We start from the raw sequence: 21,254 nt of genomic DNA on the forward strand, positions 1-21,254 counted from the left end.
CTTTTGTTTTGTTTTACTATTAATTAAATGAGATAAAACAAAGAGTTTCTGTTTAAAACAGTTTATTTATCAGTTTATGTATATGGCAACATATAAATTATGAAAAAGTGTTTATTGATTTTATTGAAAAAAAAATATGTTGACATCTGTAGTTCCCGATTTCACCGTCTGCAAGCTCTTAGTGGTTGGAGTATACAAACACAGTTTTTGCATTTACCAAGGTAGAACTTTTAATTATTTAAAAGAGACCTTCAATCTCCCCAGTGGTGGTGTTCAAGTCAATGTCGAAGATACATGGCCTCGTGGGTAATCCGGGCATTTTGGATATTTCTCCCACCACCGGCACCACAAATCCTGCTCCGACTGACACGAGGATGTCATTGATCTTGAGGGTAAACCCCTTGGGGGCCCCTTTGATCGCCGGTTCCCCAGTCAGAGATAAAGATGTTTTTGCCATACACATGGGCAAACTGTTGTAACCCTGGAAAACAGAAGAAGCGAGTTATCAGAGGGTAATAATGTCGATTGAGTGCAGTGTATAAGAGATAGAGACTGAACAGTATTCATTTCGATCCCATCTATGGGCGTTACGTTTTTATCTTAAAAAATAATTTTTCTTTTTCTACCCCTTGACATTCTTGTAATCGTACTCAAGACGACGAATTCATAGTAAGGTGAAAATATCATGTCCAAACACCTAAAAAAAATCATAATTCATCAGAAAAGATTATAAATATTTAATAACTGACCTGTTTTGTATAATTTTTAATTTTTTCCATTGCCAATTCAGTGTATTCTATTTTGCCCGCTCCGTACATCTTGCTAGCTATACACTGGATCTTGTCTTCCATGGAGAGATCCAGAGGATATAGAAGTTTGAACTTGGGCGGCAGGCTGCATGCCTGAATAACCGAGTCGGCTAGCTCAAGCGCCCCTGCCCCACCGGAGCTCCAGTGGTCACACAATATGGCATCGAATGCTCCGTTACTCTTGGCATATGACTTCACTAATTCTATTTCTTCCACGGTGTCGTTACTGAAACATTCATTAACACAAATATTTTGAGGTGGCTGTTTGGTTGGTAAATATGGGATACTAAAAAGCTGGGGTGGTCGGAGAGCTTCTACACAAACAACTATTTAATAAATAATTATTGTTAGTTACGTGAAAACGGTAGCGACAAAAGAAAATACTAAGAATAACTGATCGAGTAAAACCTCAAATTGTAATATTTAATCATTGGAACTAATATTAACGAATCTCAAACGAAAACTGTGAAACAGAAAATCAGAAAAAGTTTCGGTGACATCTAGCAATTGAACCCAGGACCTCTGCCTTTGCTCTACCACTGAGCTAATTTGACCTTATCAACTTCGTTCTGTATCATGCTTCGACTAAGAATTACCAACGTTATCTTAATTTTTTTAATGTATATTTTTTGGCTGCTATCTTTATGTTGTTGGTTCTTAGTCGAAATTTGAGAGTTAAATAGGGTCGAATTAGTTGAGTGGTAAAGCAAAGCCCCTACAAGAATAGATATTTTTATACTTACGAATGCTTATTCAGAGCTACCACAACAGGCACATCAAAAAGTTGCCCATTCTCAATATGTTTCTGCAGATTGCATAGTCCCTTGGTTAGGAGTGGAAGGTTCTGTTGGGTGTAGTCAGAGTGCAGGGGGGTTCCGGGAGTCACGGGGGGTCCTCCTCCGTGCATCTTCAAAGCCCTGATTGTGCACACCAACACTACACAGTTGGGTATGTTGCCACTCTCGCGGCATTTAATGTTGAAGAATTTCTCCATTCCTATTAAAGTACAATACAATAATTCTGTTTGAATCTGAGAAAACATTTACAGGCTGTCATTTAAATGGTCAAGATAATATTGAGGTTTTGCTGTAAGTGTTTTCTGCCGGCAAATATAGTAAGGCCCAGTTGTGTGGCAGGAATTCACGTGTGACAGTCATCAAATGGCCATTTAGCGCCATTTTGTTTGTTTGACATTTTAAGGTCACCGTTAATGCCGATTCTAGGTGCGTTTCAGCTTTCTACCAAATTGTAATAAGCTGGCAAGCTTAAACCTTCAGTACTTTCATCACATTTGTTCAGTTTGCAATGTTTCCTATTCCTATTTCCTATTTAATTTTCCGTAAAAACAAATATTGTTTTTGAAACTAGATAAAATTATCTTTCCGGTGTACAGATTTAAAATAAACATTAATATATCTAGATAATAAAATTTTAATATCAAATGTGAAAAATGTTGTCAAAAACGCTAACCACATTTTTACTTCATTTTTTAATAGTATGATAATTATCTTTTTCTGCTGTTCACAATTTGTTCAAAAGCTTAGAATCGGCATTTAACGGGGACCTTTCAACTGCCAAAAAACAAAATGGCGCTGAATGTCCATTTGAATTTCTGTGAAACAACCCGTCCTTAGTTGAGCAGCCACTTGTGGTCAGCAAGTAGAACAGTATTTATTTTTATTGCAATATTAATATTTACAGATATATTACACAAAATCATTTAAGGACATTCATGGCCATAATGTGTAAACCTTATCAGAAAAGAGAAGCTCTTGTGCCTGACAAGGGAGTCACGATTCTTACTTTGGTTTTCCAATAAATAGTTCCCGGGGCGGCGGTACCTAAACCCGCCTCCCAAATTGAAAGGTTGGTACGTAATATTTCTTTTGCTTATTTATATACTAATAGAGCGGACTTAGTAGTGAGATTATTGTAATTTTATATGAGTTGCTAAATATAATGGTTAATGGTAAATATTTATCAGAAAATAATGTCAACCCTAACCTAACCTAACTTGACCAAATATTGATCCTAATATTTTTCACCGACAAAAACATAGTAAAAATTATTTAAAACATAAAGATTTTTTCACGCTAATCCAATATTTAAACGGCGGACCATTTAATTACTTCTCATATATAAATTAGATCTTTGATATTGTTTGTTGACTTTCGCTATATTCTTATACTGGCAAACCTATTTGCACACAGATACCACGATTTTTGTAGAATCTTCATCACGGATTAAAGATAATAGATTATAAGTATCTATGTATGCATTTTATTCTGTTTGTTTAGCAAGCGCGTTTTAATCTTTGAAAAAGCCATCGCTGTACACACTAAAACTAATTTTCTTTTCCTCCCATTGTTTTGTGTACTTTGGTATGAAATAAAATTAACAATCTGTTTGCAAATATGCACAGTAAAACCGTAAAACCTTTGGGGAACGGTTGCCTTTTTCTTACAAAACTTAAATTTGAACATGACGCCAAAATACCGAACCAAACTGAAAAAAAAAAAATTTATCCAAAGGGTGTAGCAAAAATCTAATATGGATATATGCAACTTTATTTATTTGTGTTTTAAATTATAAAATATGGGCAGTTAAAGAAATCGATTTTTCGAAATTTTATAGGCAACTTTGGCAATTATTTGTGATTTAATGGTAATTATTAAAAAATATACAAATTTATAAAAATATGAAAAAAAAATATTTTGATGGGTTAAAATTTAATTTTTAAACGACCGATTTACGATGTAGGTATAACAAATTTTATATTCTTACATAAATTTTAAATTCCGACACATAAATCGCCTTTTTTAAAATGTTTTATTTTTTTATTTATATGTATATCATTGTATTTACGTAGTAGGTTGGGAAAGATTATTTTTTTTAACGATTAACTCTACAAAAAATTGTTAAAGTTGCCTCTAAACTTCGATTTCTTTAACTGCCCATATTTTATAATTTGAAACACAAATAAATTAAGCAGCACATTTCCATACTAGATATTTGCTATAACTTTGGGTTGAAAAAAATATTATTTATTTTTTCATGTTCTCCGTAAAACGGTTATTCACTAATACATTATGGAGAAGATTACAAATTAGACAAAAAGTATAGCAAAACACATAAAAAGGTCAGTTTCACTACTTTGTGACATACGTCAAAAAATAATTGTTAAACTGCCTGTAGGTTACGTTAAAAATGTCGATGGTCAATGCAGACTCGTTGAGCAGTTCAGTCGCTCTGTTGACTGGGGCGTTCTGATAGGCAGAAGTCCTCGCTTTTGGAGCATAAAAAAGGGTATGGGACCTTCCACGAGTATACTTGTCTGGGACATATAAGTTAATCTCTTTCAAAATGGGTGGATTATGTATAGTTCCAGAGATTATCTTAAAAAAATGTTTTCCTAAAAATATTTTTCGGCGGGCTTCTAATGTATTAAGATCGAGCATTCCTGCTAAGAATAAGGATGGATACAGGAAAGGGTAGTACATATATTCCCTCATATATAGGTAACGCATGAATCTCTTTTGTACTTTTTCTATTTCGAGAATATGGTTTTGCTCAGAAGGGGCCCAAATAATGGAGCTATATTCCAAGATACTGTTCTATTATATTATATTATTCTACTATATTCCAAGATATTATTCAGTTTGGTCAAGTATTTTGGCCTCAAATCCAAATTTAAGTTTTGTTTGAAGAAGGCCGTGCAGCCATTCCTCTTAAGGCTCTAATATAATATGAAGTTTGGTATTTTCAGTCTGTTGAAAAATTAAATTTTTATTCAATCTAATTTGGATCCCAGATGGGGTTTTCCACAATGAAGTTTTTTTAGAGTATATTCTTTATCATTGTCTATCTCAGAAAGTTATAGAATCAGTATATAATTATAATTTATAATACCTACATAGTAATTTAAAAGAATATTTGAATCACAAACCAATGTCGGAGCCGAATCCAGCCTCAGTTGCAACATAGCCATCTTCCTTTACAAGTTTCAAAGCAATTTTATCTGCCAGAATAGATGAACATCCGTGAGCAATATTAGCGAAGGGTCCGGTGTGCACCAGCACAGGAGTACCCTCCAGGGTCTGCATTAGAGTGGGCTCAATGGCGTCTTTCAGAAGGACCATCAAAGCTCCTGTTACACCCTAGAAAACATTAACAAGTCAAAATGCGGATGAGAAAATTCTTCGCATCACAAATTCAGCACTTTAATAAATATGCCCAATTCATGTACTCATGTATTTAATAAGACCCATACATACTCTGAAAAACCAATAGATTCAGGACACAACTAGAACTAAAGGTAGATATCGGAGCACAGTGACAGTAGGGGCAGTGACTTTTAGTGGCTAGTATATTTATTAGTAAATAAGTATGTATAAGTGAACTTACCAAGTCATCAGCTGTAACCGGATTTCCTTTCTTATCAAAAGCCACCACCATGGATGCCAACTTTTGCTTCATATCTTCCAAATCATTGGCCAAAGCCAATATGGCCATGATCTCACTAGCCACTGCTATATCGAACCCTGTTTCTCTTGTGAAACCTTTCTCTGTCGGTGACTGACCAATTGTGATCTTTCTCAAATATCTATCATTAATATCCATCACTAGAAGAAGAAAAAATATTGTGATAATTATAATTATAATTTATTTGTAAGTACATAGATAAAAATATTTTGATAAATTTTCTTTATTTTTACCTCTGTTCCAAATAACTTTAGATGGATCGATATCAAGTCTTGCAAAAGCAGATACTTCCGCTTCTGTAAGGGAATCAGGATCTGTTTTCTGAATTCCCAGACGTTGCAGTCTTCTAAGTTGAATTTTAGAGAAAGCTCTCTTTCCTTTGAGTTTTGGCACCAGTCTGTCGTACAGTGCCTGGTCTTTCTGGGTAAGCTCGTGGAACATCCTTGCATCAAGCTGAGCGGCTAATAAATTGTTGGCTGCGGTTACAGCATGAATATCCCCCGTCAGGTGAAGGTTGAAATCTTCCATTGGAATTACCTACAAAAATTATTATTAGTAGAGCTGATCTGCGTTGTGCATGGCTCCTGTAAGCACTCAGGTCATAAGCCCATTGACCTATCCTGTATTTATTATTCCCTTGACAGTAATCGAATCCCTCTAACGAAGTTCACAAGGTTTGTGATTAGGTTTTTGCAGATTATGATGAATGTTATTACCTGAGAGTAGCCGCCACCTGCGGCCCCCCCTTTCACCCCGAAGGTGGGTCCTTGAGACGGCTGCCTCATGCAAGCAAAAGCATTCTTTCCCTTGTGAGCGGAGAGGGCCTGAACTAATCCAATCAATGTTGTACTTTTGCCTTCGCCCAGTGGAGTTGGTGTTATTCTGAAATAATAATAAAACACACTTTCACTAATGACTGCTGTCTATTTCTGAAAAATCTGTAGCTCCAAAAACAATGAACTTATTATCAGTGGCTTCACTATTGCTATTATCAGATCAGGTCTGAATATCAAGTTGTCATTGATAATCATTTAGTTGATGAACCTACTTGATGGGGAATTAAATAAAAAGTATTTAAAAAAAAATTGTAGATAGCAGTGTTGTACACTTCTCGAAAACGTCAATCAGGTATACTCTAGGACGGTTCTAGGCCATCATTTCAAATTATAGAGAGAGGGAGGGCGAATTTATATATTAATTTTATTTAAAATAGGTAAATTTTATAATTATGACATGGAAGATTGAAGCGGAGTTCAGAGTTAAGAGATGAGATGTTGAATGGAGGGGAGTCAATTTTAGATAAGGCTTGATAGTAGAGAGGATGTAGAAAATTAAAAGTTTTAATTTTAGTTTGTATTAACTCCAAACTCAGTCCATTGTTTATCAGTAGACTTAAAAAGTAAACAATGATAGCAAAAGTACCTATACGTTCATTTTATTGGACCAGCCGCACAATGCACTAATAAAAATGATAACTTCTGTTTTTAACCTCTTTATTTTTCTCTCTTGTAACATAAACTAATTGTTATTTTATTTTAATATGTTTTTCATGATTCAATGAATTGTTTGCGATTTAATATCCATAGAACTTGACATTTTAAATTATTCCATGCAAATTACGCCAACAATGGATAAACAATTTTGCAATATAATATTCAAGTTCAAGATGGCTATCATTCATAACACAAAAAACTTACGACTGACATTTTTTCACATCCCCTTCTAATTCCTTAATAATCTTAGGTCGTAGATATCTCTATCTCACCGCCGTGATGTCCGAAAATCCCTTTAAAATAAATTTTGTATGATACTAAGCATATGTCAGACATGATAGTGTTTACCTCCTTTGTCTATATAGCAAAGAGAAAGAAAGGAGATAGCTTGGGGATAAAACTTGATGTGACCTACGCTAGGTACATACAGTAGCTTCTGATTTGGACGCTAGATGGCACTGGAACTTGCTATTACCGTACGAATATTAAAAATAAATTAATAATTGGGTAGTTTGTTAAATCCTTTTTTTAATATTAATACTATTGCAGCATACTTTGGGAGGTTATTTACCAGAAGACCTCTGTAGATGAGCCGCCACTGAAAGCAATGCCCAATTCTCATCTGAATAAGTGAGGAAATTTATTTTTTGGAACTATTGAAATCACGGTTTTGGTGGGACAACGCCTTTGTATAGAGGTATAATAAGTAAGGTACACATGGCTTTGAAATTATTTACCTCTTGAAAATGTCAATATTATGCGCATTAACTATCAAAAAAATCAAGCTGTAAAAAACTAAAGTTTTTTTACTATAATATATCTATTTTTATTAATAGATGTGTTTAAAAAAAGTTTTTTTTTGGTGTGACTGAGGATTTAACCTTCCTCCCCAGGAACTGGCACTTAGCTGCAGTGAAGTTTTAAAATATCAAAATATTTTTTTTGGGATTGACTGAGGATTAAACCTCCCCAGGGACTAGAGTCAACCACGCTAACAACTGAGCCTGATCCTTACTCGGTAGGACCAACATTTATTTCGTGTATTAACACACTTTTGGTGGGAAAGGTAGTTCTACCCGTTCGGTCGATTGATTCTTAATGGTGGGAAGGGTAGTTCTACCTTTTGCGCCGGCCTCAGTTCAATGGCAAAAAAGACAGAATTATTCAATGTTTTTATATGAATATTATATACCAATCTCTTCGTAAAGGTCCCAACATATGTACACAATTATAGAATCGTAATGCAAGTTTTCTTTTTATATTTATCTTACATTCGGTTTACATCGGTATCTAAACAAAATGATAGTTATTATTTGTCATTGTAATAATTTAATTTCTTAAATGAGGGTTTTTATGACCGTGAAACCCGATTCAAATCTCTATCTCTGTTCCGCATCCACTCAACTCCTATGTGCAAGTGAGCGAGAGAGGACGGGCGTATTTAAAGAAAGCAGGTATGGGCAAATACTGATAGGCGGACCGTAATAAACATATTACAAGGTTAATTGAGTTGCATTTCAAATAATATTCGTTTAGTACTTTTATAGCTTGGGTTTGCTGAGTTACTACATAGAAATTTTTATTAAAATATTTTAATTATTTTCGAAGATATAGCGATTTAAAAAAATTAAAGAAATTCGCCCGGGAACTTTATTTTCGCCCAGAAACAGCATAGCGCCAGCACAAAAAATACCCATCAGAAATGTTTTAACTTATGTAATGTCATACAATTACTGAGAAATGCGTATTTGACCATGTATTTATGCGTGTTTGCCATCAAAATTTTGGTAGAATGTATTGTCATCGACAACGAGTCTCTCTGCTGAGTTTCAGTTTGATCGGATGTCGGGAAGTGGGTTAATTTCTGCTTCCAAGATTTGCATTGATTCATTAACGAAAACGAAATGAAATTCAAATAGATTTGTTTAAAAATAAATCGTGACATCATAATATATATACTATTACTCACTTGCTAATTTTTTAAATTTAATTTTTAATATAATATACTTACCCAGCAACAACGATATATTTGCCGTCCTTCATGGATTTCAGTCGATCTAATACGGAGAGTGAGACTTTGGCTTTTTTGTTGCCATATTGAGATATTTCCCTCGGGTAGATTCCAATCTCTTCTGAAAGTTGAATTATATCCTTTGGCTGTTGTGAATGAGCAATTACAATATCACTGCAAAACAAAATTAATTTTGAAACAACATAATTATTTAAAAAGTCATTAATTCTAACTATGCATCAAAAAAACAAGAGAAAAAAAATTATTGCCTCGACCGGGATACGAATACCTTCTACATTAACAAATAAATAAAATGATTTATGTATATGTATGTATTAGGTAACCTAAAGCCGTGTACACATGTATATTCATGATCGACGGTTTGGTTCGGTCGAACATGTTGATGTGAAACTGTGCTCATCGTTGCGTCCACACGCTAGAGCAGCTCGACACAAGGCGACACAAATGTAAATTTAAAAAAAATGTCAAACAAAAAAGCATTGAGCAAGACGGTATACACGTAGAGACATGTTTGAATGAGCGCAAAACCATCAAGCATGAATGAGCATTAGTTTTAATCAAAGATATAAGCTATGAAGTCGAGAATGTAGTTATGCTACCCTAACTATTTATTGTTTTGAAAATTATTACAAATTATTGTTATAATCTATATATGAGTATCTCTCACTAGCTATTAATACCTGTTCTGAGGTCTACATATTAAAATTAGTATTTCACATTATTCTATGGTGATTTCATGTTTTAATTTATATTATGTATTTACTTATTATCTTATAATGAACATTTTAATTAGTCAGTCTCTGAGGTAACCGGGAAATTTTAAGATGTTCATTTCAAGGTGTTTAGCAAATATAAATTAGAAATTAAAATCGATAGAAGAATGTATCGTATCTATAACAGGGATGCATTTTTAACATTTTTGCAATTTATAAGTTTAGATATATTCAATTAAATTTTCTAAGTCACTAGTACGGAGTGCATTTAATTTAACCCTTCAAGAATAATTTGTTCTCTTTTAGGAACAACTCATATGATCTCACAGAAATCAATGTATCTCCTTTACTGTTGTGATGAGAAATATGATTTAAACGATGTCAGAAAGAAAAAAATACCACGCTTTATATTAAAGTCTAGAAGTTACCACTGTAGAATTAAAATATGCACTTTTATGAAACCAAAGGTTCCGACCACAATTTGAAAACAACTTACGAGACTTTTAGAATTTTTTATGAATTATTAAAAGTGAAGTGATATTAACATTTATAATACATTTGTGTAATAAAATAAGTTTGTTTTTATATATGTTTTCGTTATCAGTAATTTTAGTTAGAAATTTTAACATTATATGTTTATTTTAATAATAAAATTTGGAAGCGTATTTTATCACCTTTCTAAAAAAGTTTTCAGTTTTCGGAAACTTTTAGAAATATTCCATTTATTTTGATTTTATTGCAATGTGGAAAACCTCCGACCTTCTGACAAAATAGACTGAGGCCTGAAGATTTAAGAGCCTGCGTAGGCAAAACAACACCATTGAATGTCTTGGTAAAATAATATTCTAATGACTGCCTGATTGAATAACAGAATCTCTTAATGTTTACCTTGGCACTGGTCTCACGAGTTTTAGGGATAGTTTGGTCAGGTCCCATTGCTTTCGTAGCAAATCATTGGCAGCCCTCTTCGCACTCTGAACGGTGTTGGACATGAGCATGGTGACAGTCATGGGACCTACACCGCCAGGGACAGGCGTTATGAAGCTTGCAACGTCCTTAACTTCAGAAAACTCTACGTCACCGACTAGCCGCTGGCCAGATTTTTTAGTACTGTCTGTAAAAAAAATATAAGATAGTAAATAAACGTTATCACACACTTTAATTATAAAAATCCAGTAAAATAACAATTCTTGCATATAATTGATAACAATATTTGATGTAGAAACTAGTTTACTAGAACACTTTCACTAGTTTTTTTCATCTATTTTATTAATCATTAAAATCTACTAAACTTGTAAAAGTTATTAGTTACCTGGTATAGCATTAATAAAATCTACTAAACTTGTAAAAGTAATTAGTTACCTGGTATAGCATTAATAAAATCTACTAAACGTGTAAAAGTAATTAGTTACCTGGTATAGCATTAATAAAATCTACTAAACGTGTAAAAGTAATTAGTTACCTGGTATAGCATTAATGCCACAATCAATGACAATAGCCCCCGGTTTAACCCAAGATGCTTTTACCATCTCTGCTCTGCCGATCGCCACAACCAGGATATCAGCTCTTCTGGCCTGAAATCACCACTATCACTTAAAACTATGGCTTGGCACTCACCCATGTTTTATTTTGAAGACAATGTTTCTCAGTAAAAGATGCTAGATTGCTAGACATATGTATAAATTATACTGAATGTTACAGGTACTATTTCAATTTAAAGCATATTAATTTTATTGTGACATAATTAGGGTAGGTACTTTTTTTTATATGGCTATTAAGAATCAAATAGTTTTATCGATACGAATGGAGTGGAATTGATTTTGTGATTTTATGGAGAAATTTCAATGTTAGTCATTTTTAGAGCAGTCTTCTCATTTTTGGCCGATTTTACTATTTAATCAGTTTACATACATGATGATGAATTTGACATGGGTGTTCGAAATGTTTTTCAGAAAGGAAAAACATTTACCACCCAGCTCGAAAAACAATCAACATACCACCATTTTATATTATAATAAATTTTTTTTGTACCTAGTACTTACTTACTCATTTGAAAAATTTCAAACTCTTTAGAAATGTTATTGTTACCTCCATTTTATTATTTAAAAAACCGTAGGTATTCAAGAATCATTATCCGTGATTGGTTTATTGCATTATCCACTGAATTATGACCATTTTAGGTTTTTTATTATAAGTACTAGAAATTAGTTCATATTCCGTAAATTTAGGGCTTTCTAGAAATGAATGTTAATTTACTTGTTGTTCTAAGTCGGCTGTTTGAGAATGACAGACAGTGACTGTGGCATGTTCCCATTTGAGTAGCTCAGCCACAGGAGTTCCAACGATTTTGCTGCGTCCAATAACAACCGCATTGGCCCCGGCAATTTTGACACCCGACTTCTTGATGAGTTGAATACAGCCATTTGGAGTGCACGGAACAAATCCAGACATGTTTCCAATTGCTACTTTTCCCTCGTTCACAACATTCAATCTGGAATAACAATATAATAATAACAATAACACGTCTGCCCTGATGATGGACACTGCAATGCTGTCCGAAACGTTGGCTAAAGAAGGAGTTAGCGCAACACGGCATAATACCCCAAAAACAAATAACAAAAAAAAACCCCTTAAAATGCATTATTTTCCATTTCCGGTTACTGAAATAGTTCTCTCATTGTTATCTAACTTATATAAAGCATTTAAAAATGTGCCTAGTAACTGTGTCCCACTTTTCTGTGTATTTACCGAACCTATAAAATTCAACAAAATAGGTTATTGGGTTTTTGGCCACTCGTTAATTTAACTGTTCTGGCTATAAATCTGGCACCATAAATAAACCACTCACTCTGGCACTGTTATGATCTTACCCAACTGCAAAAACATTTCTATTTGATTTAAAGTTTAATTCTATTTATGTCATTCTTTCATAACAGCTCTTGGGTATTTTTTGTGAAAGGTATAATAATGTGGTCACATGGTACTTATGGTATTTGATTTGGTAAAATATTTGAAATATTAAAGGACTAGCAAAAAAACTTGATGTTTTTTTATATTTGCATGTCAGTTAACTAGAGTAATTCTTACTCTAAATAGAACATACCCATCGACATCTTTCTCAGAACTAACGGTGTCCGTTATCAATTGTGAATTGATTTTATTTGTTGAATCCAACGGCATTTGTACTATGATTCCATGGACGTTTGGATCCACATTCAACTTATTCAGTTCAACGAGAAGCTGAAATAAAAAAAAAATTTCACGGTACAGTATTATATCAATAGTTTAATAGTGATGATATGTAATAAATAAAAATCAACAAGTTAAGGTAATTTCTGTTCCACTAAAAAGCACAGTTCTGAGGGCAAAGGTGAATTTTTATTGCTGTGTGTTGATAGCGTTAGAATTATATAATAAAAAAATCTAATCAACGTAATATCACAACAAAATAATACATAATATTAATGTGTTATTCTTAAATTATTGATTGATAAAGAGCTACACATTATGATATAATTTTAAAGAAAAATTTTCAACAACAGTTTAGCATTTACGGGAATTGTAATGACAGTTTAGTACTAAAAATAGTATGCGAAAACTCTCACAGATGCATCACTAGCAAAAAGCATGTTTCAAGCTTGTTTGACTTCAGAAGAGAAAAATAATTATATATTCAAGAACAAATATTTAGGACAAGTTGTTTTAGAGAATTTGAACAATTCTTCAAATTTCAAAGTAAATTTTAAAGTTCTATGAAAGTTCTTAATGTTCTGTTATTATTTCAGTTCTGTCAAGTAACTGGGGTATAGTGATATAATAACAGAACTTGAATCGGAGATTCACAGAATTCGCAAATTAACGTTGCAAAATTGATCAAATTGTCCGAAACAACCTGTCCTTAATATTTGAAAATGTTTTTCTTAATTTCACCAGAAATAAGAGAAAATTGAGCTTACTCTGGGCAAACAAACACGTTCAGAACACATTTCTATTGGTTTATCTCTTCAGTTATTTGAGATTAATGCCTTGGAAAACAAACAAGCTACAAGCTTACGCATCAACCTATTACAGTTATGTATAAACTCATATGTGTAAACATATTTGCATTTACGTAAGCACTGTTCACAGTAGCGACGCTTTCGACGTTAAGTTATCGAATGTTTCTAAGATCCTTACTAACACTATTATGAAGCCGTTGTCTTTACCTGTACCTAAATATGTGTGTTTATAATTAAATTTTTCAAAATTAGCACAAACATTTGATATGAACCATCTTATAAAGGGTATATCTGCATAATAATTTAGTAAAAGTGATATAGAATGCTTACCTCCGCTTCAGTGGTAGATTGGGGCAGCTTGACCAGCTCCGCCTTGATGCCGATTTCCTCCGCTGCCTTCAGCTTCATCCGAATGTAGACATTGGAGTCTTCCCGTGCTCCCACCTGCACGATGGCCAGTCCAGGCTGGAAGCCAGGAACTTGTTTCTTGAGCAATTGCACTTCATTTTGAAGAGATCCTTGGATCTGCCTATATTCAAATGCATCAAATATATTGTATTTGTAAAAATGTAGACAACAATAATGCAAAAAAATGTTTCGTACTTTTTAATGGTTTTTTACTTTCATCAGAGGCGCCCACAAGTTCATACTTATTTATTATATTATTCAAAAGTGCTGTCTGGAAAATTTTATAAAAATCCGGAAATCACATGCATACTTAAATTTTTGGTAAAAGCTAGTGGACGGTGTGCCGCAACGAAATATGAATATTTAGGCCCTGGAGACAGATACCTCTCACACTAAGTTCGTAGGAAATATTTCATGAGAATTTTTTATTATGAAACTCTCCAAGAATGCCAATTGCTCTGAACCGTCTGGAGCCAGTGAGACTGTGGCATTCTTAATTGGGGTATTTTGTAAGGCTGAAGGTAGTGGGGCGGGGAAGAGGAAGGTGGGGAAGTACCTGGCTATTCAGATCTGGTCGCCAAATATGGCCAAAGCCATTTCAAGCAGCGTTTCAATTCTGAATGGTGGTCTTACACCAGGGCGATACTGAGATTACCTTCCACTCTGGAACGTGCCGCAAATATATATTAAATGAGTAATTTGTGAAATAACACAAATTAAACAAATTAAATTTGCTTACGAACGCCGGGATTTGAACCCGCGACCTCTAGCTTAGGTTCCTAGGTAGGCGAACGTATAAGGAAAAATAGGATTATAATAGTAATATTATAATTCAGTTTGAGAGTTCATTGCACGTACTCTCCTTAGAGAAAACTACCACTGCTTATGATAGGAGGCACGGAAAAATTAATAATTTTCTGTGCTAATAGTTAGGCTTAAGAGATTTGTGCGGCATATCTGGGGGCAGCCAATGATCCATTTTGTTCAAATACATTTTTTACGTTCTGTTTGTACTGCATATAAAGCCGAATTGTACGGAAATAAACATAAAAATAAATACAAGGTTTTTCAAGGGACAGAAAAATTCTTCACAGACCAGTTCTTTTGTTGGAAAATCTAATATAAGAGTTACGAATTAGGCTATTTTATTAAGTTCAGTTTTCAAAGTAAGCACAAAGTATAGATCCCGCACCTTTTCTATAGGTCAAAAACATCAATAAATATATAAGACAAAATAAAAATATTAAATTGCATTAACAGATAAACGCAAGAAATAAATAAGTACCTACCAGACAGCTTTTAGCAGTTATTTTTTTAATGATAAACTAATGTTTATAAGACAAGGTTTTATGCATAGCACAAAGGATAACAAATAATTATAAGCAATAATTAGTCGCCTGAAATATCAATACAAATTGAAAATATCTCCCGAGTAAAAATAAATGCAGCCAATGGGAATTGAACCCGCACCTTCTGATACACGTCAGAGGGCGCGGGTTCAATTCCTGTTGGCGGCATTAATTTTTACCCGGGAGATATTTTGAATTTGTATTGATATTTCAGGTGACTAATAGGGAATTCTCGTGCATTTTGTAAATAATTTAATTCAATAAAGATAATTATTTTATTATGTGCCTCTTTTTTTTTTTTTTTTTAAATGCATTTTCAATTTTTTGTAGTTGTTTTAAAAATTGCGTGCTATTTCGGCTCCGAAAACGGTCATGCGCCATCTTGACCGCTACGTCACACCTTTGCCGCCGCCGCCGCCATCGGTTTGCAGGATCTACTCAGGCCGGTCAACAGTGACGTCATCGTTCGCCCTTGAACGCTTGATCAATCACCGGGCGTTTTTAGCTGCATTGAAATATTTCGTTCGCGCCTGTTTTTAAAGTCATTATAACTTTAATAAATGATTTTTGAAAATTATAAAAACTATGTATTCTTGTGTCTGAAGTGTTTCTACATATGAATAATTAATAATAAGTGATTTTTTGGTGTGAAGAGAATTCCCTATTATTGCTTATAATTATTTGTTAATCTTTAGCAGTATTTAAAACTACACCAATTTATTTAAATACTAGCTGTACTCCGCCACGCATTGCTGTTGCTCAGTTTGTCTGTGCAGATAGAGAAAAAATAGCATGTGCTGCTTTTACGTCCAACAGATGGCGCTGTTTTTAAAAAAAGTATGTTTATCCAACAGATGTGGCTGTTTTTTAAAAAAAAACATAGGTATATAAAAACACACGCATATTCGAATGCAACGTTGTGTGAAAATTTCAAAGCAATCAGTGAAGAACTTTTGGAGGTTTAAGATTTCGAACAAACGAACATTTACATTTATTTATATAGATTGCTGCATGACAAAATAACACAACAGCAACAAGGTTAACCTCTGGAAAACCGTTTGTGCACCAGTGAAAAGAATTTTTTCCTGCCGACAAACCGTTTGGAATTGCTGGCATTGGAATTTCACCCTTACTGGAATTTTTTGATATGTGATTTAAACCTGTATGCCATGAGAAAGTGTCTGGTGTTCCAAAGGTTAATAAATAATAATCTCATTAAAAAAACTCACTTTGCCAGTTCAGTCCCGGACAGTAAGGTCCCCCTTGTAGTGGTGTTCATGATTTTCACTGTAAGCGCTACAAAAAAGGTTAAAAATTAAAATTATATGAAATTTAAGTTACAGGATCACACAGGCACCTGCTGAGAAAGCTGGGCTGACACTGGACACAGACTATACAGGCTTCTGCAGAAAAACAATGATAAACTTAATCTGTTTGTATAGGGTCAACAAAGGTTCCTCACACAGAATATTTTAATGATATCAGTGTAAACACAACACATTGATTTTAATAATCTTCGCAGTGTTTGCAAAACGAAATTGAAATCTTTTTTTAGTGCTTAAATTTTGCCACTGATCTTTAACCTTTTCATTTCCTTTTTTTTACAATGTAATAATGGGCATGTGCGGCACTCTTAAATCGCAGGTTCAGACGCGTGTAGAGTGTAACGTGATGAATGATGTAATGTGATGCGACACCAATGTGATGGTCCATACAATTTGATCTGATGGTCAAATTGTATGGACCATCAGATCCTATGCGAATCCTACTGTTATTGGATTTGATCCATTAAGCATCGATGACACGGAGCTAGTTTACGAGCTGCTAGTCGACGAGTCTATAAGCTAGCGAGTAAGCGAGTTAGCGAGTGTCGATGACACACAAAACTTTCCACTCGCTCAGTAGCGAACTAGCTAGCGAGTTGGAATCACGTGTTATTTTGCATGACGTGTTGTTTGCGTTCTATCGTTTATTTTTTTAAGCTGAAAAATGAAGTGGAACACGCGTGATATATTCTCTATCTTCCCATAAGTATATATTAACATAAAAACAGACACACACACACCACAAAATGCAGGACATCATATACCGATGTTACTGAAGGCCGCATATGTTTCAAGTTGACTATCGGCCGCTGCTTCCTGGGTAAGGTTTTCTGCGGTTTCCCTTACTCCATCAGGCAAATGCGGAAGGATTCCCACAAAATTACGCAGCCGAATTTCCCCCCCGATCCCAACACAACACAAACAGACACGTATGTAGTATATGGCCGCCGTTGGTCGCTGGTAATGTTGATGCTGGATAATACATGCAATTTTAGTAGGGTTTTTTGGTAACAAATTTTTTCCCTACCGAGAAAATACAAGGCCTCTAAGTCTATAAAAGCCAGGTAATATTTGAATAAACCCATATGAGGTAAAAATTGTGAGGCGCATATGACGCCGTTCTATTTGTATAAAGAACATTAACTTTAAATTCAGTAAATTTAAATGATTCACCACTTCATGGAATATAAAAATCTAGAAAATAAAAGATAGATGACTGCCAAAACGCAAAGATACTCGCAACTAGTTCCTAGCAGCGATGATGACACACGGCTAGTTAACTAGCTTATAAGCCAACACGCCAGCAAATGGCGAGTAAATTAGCCCGTCTTTTTATTTTACTCGCTGCTTTTTTACAATCGGATAGTCAACTAGCAGATTGTAAAAAAGCCGATGACACGGGGCCAGTTTACAAGCTGCTAGCGAACTCACTGGCTTGTAGCTTGTAAACTAGCCCCGTGTCATCGATGCTTTATACACGAAATGCCAATGAAACACACAACCCATTATGAAAGCAATTCAATCAAGCGCTTTTGTATTAAAAAATGACTAGGGATTGATCGGCACGTTCTTTGCCGCGCATTACATTTAAAGATCATCTGTCCATATGATATATTCGCATCACATTGCACGATGCATAAAACAATAGAATAATCCCATTCATGTTAAGGGCTGCATTTATTGTAATTTTTTTCAATGCCTTCGTTTTGTCCTTGTAACCTCCTACCTTGAGGTTACCCTGAGGCCACCAGCCCCTCTGGACTTTCCCAACCCTAGAATAAAGAAGAACACTATAAATGCCTTCCATATAGATTTGAATGGAAACTGATGTCGCCACTGACTTAATACCTTTTGGTTCTTGCCCATTTACTATGCGCTCTGTCTCTCTTAAATTCGCCTGACATTGTATATCACCATCCCTTTAAGAATCATAATGATGGCGAATCACAGTTCTGCATTTTAAATTTAAGGCCTCCGTGGTCGAGGAGTAAGGCTCTCGACTAGCAATCCGGAGGTCACGGTTTCAAATACCGGCATACATAAGTAAATTATATATGTTTAATTTGTGTTATTTCATAACATATTCCAGAGTGGAAGATACTCTCAGTATGATTGCATTTAGAATTGATACATTGTTTGAAATGGCTTTAGCCATGTTTGGTGACCAAATCTGAATTGCCAGGTATTTCACCTCTTTCCTCTCCCCCTCTCCTTCCCCTCAGTCTCACAACATACCTTATTACCTCACAACATAACGTACATTATTGGAGATGGCGTAGTCTCATTGGTTCCAGACAGTTGGGAGCAAGACTTATGTGCAGTATTCACATTTTTTAAAAAGCGGAGAAAGAAATCTTAAGTTCACGAAACATGCCCAGGTGGCATTTTTAGTGTTCTTCTTCATTCTAAGTTCCCAACGTTCAAGGGGGCAATATCATCCACTTTGAGAATGACTGCTTTAAATGATAGCTTGGCTCAGAATGTTATTTATATGATTCTTTGGATCAAGTCAAAAACATCAATGAAAAAACAATACAGAATTAAAAATATAAAATCAAGAAAACAACTTGTTGCCAGCCAGCTTATCTACAGTTCTTTGTTTAGTGGTAAATGCGCCTCTGGGCTTAAAGCTAGTTGTTTGAACTGAATTTAGATTTGAAATCTTCCCAAATTGATGATAATTTGCATTTTTTTTTCAGTTGCCACATGAAATAAAGATCCCCATTAATCAACGATTCTCGGCCTCTATCAGTCATCAAGCATAACTGTTAAGCTTAACAGATGATCAAATGCAATTCAAACAAAACGAAATGATTTCTCTGATAGAAAAAATGCAGTTAATGTTCACGATAACACATGTTAAAAGACATCGGTCCCTGACATGGTGAGAACAATAATTAAAAACTTTTGGAAGAGAAATTGTTATAAACTCGTGACAGAATAGTGCGTGTTTTTATTTGTTATGTTATGAAATAGCCGGACCCACAAAAAATTTGAAAAGGAGATCAGATAATTAATTTGGGTTAAGTTGAAAGGGTAAACAAGCACAAGGTTATCAAATAAAACACAATAATAATAAGATTATTTAAAAATAATGGATAACTTTCTTCAAATTGTGCCTGTCCGTATAAGGCCGGTGAATATCATGAAAATTATTTCAAGGGGGGCTAAAAACTAAGCTATGTATTATTATGTTGAGAATGGGAGGTTTAAGAAGTCTTTTTTAAGAAATTTAGGGCTCTGGGCTCACACTTAAAATGGCATTAAAGTTGCCGAATTCCGCTACATTATAACCGCTAATTTTTAAAAAATAACACTCGATTTCAACTTAATTCCTAAAAGAAACAATTATTTATGCCGGGGAGATTGTAAAAGATGCATTAAAGTTCCATTTTTTTCTCAATCAGTTATGTTTGAAGGTTAGGAAATATGCATAAAATTATTTAAATAACCAAAATTAAGAACCTAATAACCTATTTTGTGCATGTTTTTCAGTCTTCCCCGTCTTAAATAGTTGTTTCCAGTAGTAATTAAGATGAAATCAAGTGTTATTTAAGTGCAGCGGAATTCAGCAACTTTACTAAAAGCACTGTTATTGTAGTGAATAAAACTACTTTGCTCAACTCTAATGAAAATCACGAAGCGTTTTTAAATCAATCATATTTTATTAAATGAAGAGCAAAATAATTCTATTATTAATTCTATTAATAGTCCACACAACACTGAGTCTCTCTCAACTAGCAATTAAGTCAATAAATATTTAAAACATTGATAGGAAGACCCTTTTATACTATTAGTCGGAATTGATTTCATACACTTTATTTTGTCCTTTTGACTGTTTAATCATTTATGGGGCGTCACGTGGACGGAACCAATAAGTGGTAGAATATCTTGAAATTTGATTGGAATCAACCATTTAATCCCTGAAAACGTATTAATTGTTTTTACTGATATTCATTTTATTGGATTGTTTTTTAATTTTGGAATAACCTGATGAGTAAAACCTTTAATTGTAATATTTGATCATTGAAAACAATATTAGCGATTTACAAATGGAAATTTAAAACAGAAAAAGATACGGTTTCATCTAGGAATTGAACCCAGGATCATAGCCTTGCCGGTGCGTTGCTCTACCACTGAGCTAATCCAAACCTATTTCCTTCAGTCATATTTTACTGTATCATTACGCATATTTTTACGCAAGATTCTTCCCGAAATAAATGCAATCTAGATTGTGGCGGTATCTTTTTCTGATTTTTCTGTTTCAAATTTTGAGAATAGCTAATATTGTCTTCAAAGATTAAAGATTATTGTTATTTGAAATTTAATTTCAAACGATAAAATATCCTTTACATGTTCCAGAATCAAAGAGAAATCACAACTTTTCACGTGTAAAGTGAATATATACATTGAATTGTCTCTGCCTACTGTGAAAGGGTGTAATTGTTTGTTAGTAAGGACGGGTTGTTTCAGAAAATTTGAACAATTCATCAAATTTAAAAGTTAATATTCAAGTTCCGAAAAAGTCTTGTTGGTTCTTTTAATATATCAACATAGGCCAGTTACTTCACAGAACTGAAATAATAATAGAAGTTGAATAGAACTTTCAGTCTTTGAAAATAACCTGTGAAATTTTAGAAATTCT

At 34.0% G+C, this 21,254-nt stretch overlaps 1 protein-coding gene across 1 annotated transcript; it reads right to left on the bottom strand.

Annotated features, from left to right (window-relative positions):
- Nucleotides 1-45: 45 nt before the first annotated feature.
- Nucleotides 46-16,673, bottom strand: pug (pug C-1-tetrahydrofolate synthase, cytoplasmic). Its single transcript, XM_089640978.1, has 14 exons — nt 16,514-16,673; nt 13,858-14,056; nt 12,633-12,769; nt 11,786-12,020; nt 10,992-11,103; nt 10,418-10,643; nt 8,796-8,969; nt 6,008-6,173; nt 5,525-5,828; nt 5,214-5,431; nt 4,756-4,966; nt 1,553-1,805; nt 750-1,035; nt 46-481 (listed from the first exon to the last, which is right to left on the bottom strand). Exons 1-14 carry the CDS (start codon nt 16,561-16,563, stop codon nt 239-241), a joined length of 2,814 nt encoding a protein of 937 aa, XP_089497104.1. The 5' UTR covers nt 16,564-16,673; the 3' UTR covers nt 46-238.
- Nucleotides 16,674-21,254: the final 4,581 nt, after the last annotated feature.

This window comes from Hesperophylax consimilis, chromosome 16 (assembly GCF_061612785.1).
Source record: "Hesperophylax consimilis isolate HC1 chromosome 16, BYU_Hcon_1.0, whole genome shotgun sequence".
Taxonomy (NCBI): Eukaryota; Metazoa; Arthropoda; class Insecta; order Trichoptera; family Limnephilidae; genus Hesperophylax; species Hesperophylax consimilis.

Coding starts and splice junctions, on each gene's coding strand:
- pug (XM_089640978.1), bottom strand. CDS start 16,563: ATGAACACCACTACAAGGGGGACCTTACTGTCCGGGACTGAACTGGCA. Junction 12,021..12,632: donor TCTGAGAAAGATGTCGATGG/GTATGTTCTATT, acceptor TTGTTATTCCAG/ATTGAATGTTGTGAACGAGG. Junction 1,036..1,552: donor GTAGCTCTGAATAAGCATTC/GTAAGTATAAAA, acceptor TGAATGTTTCAG/TAACGACACCGTGGAAGAAA.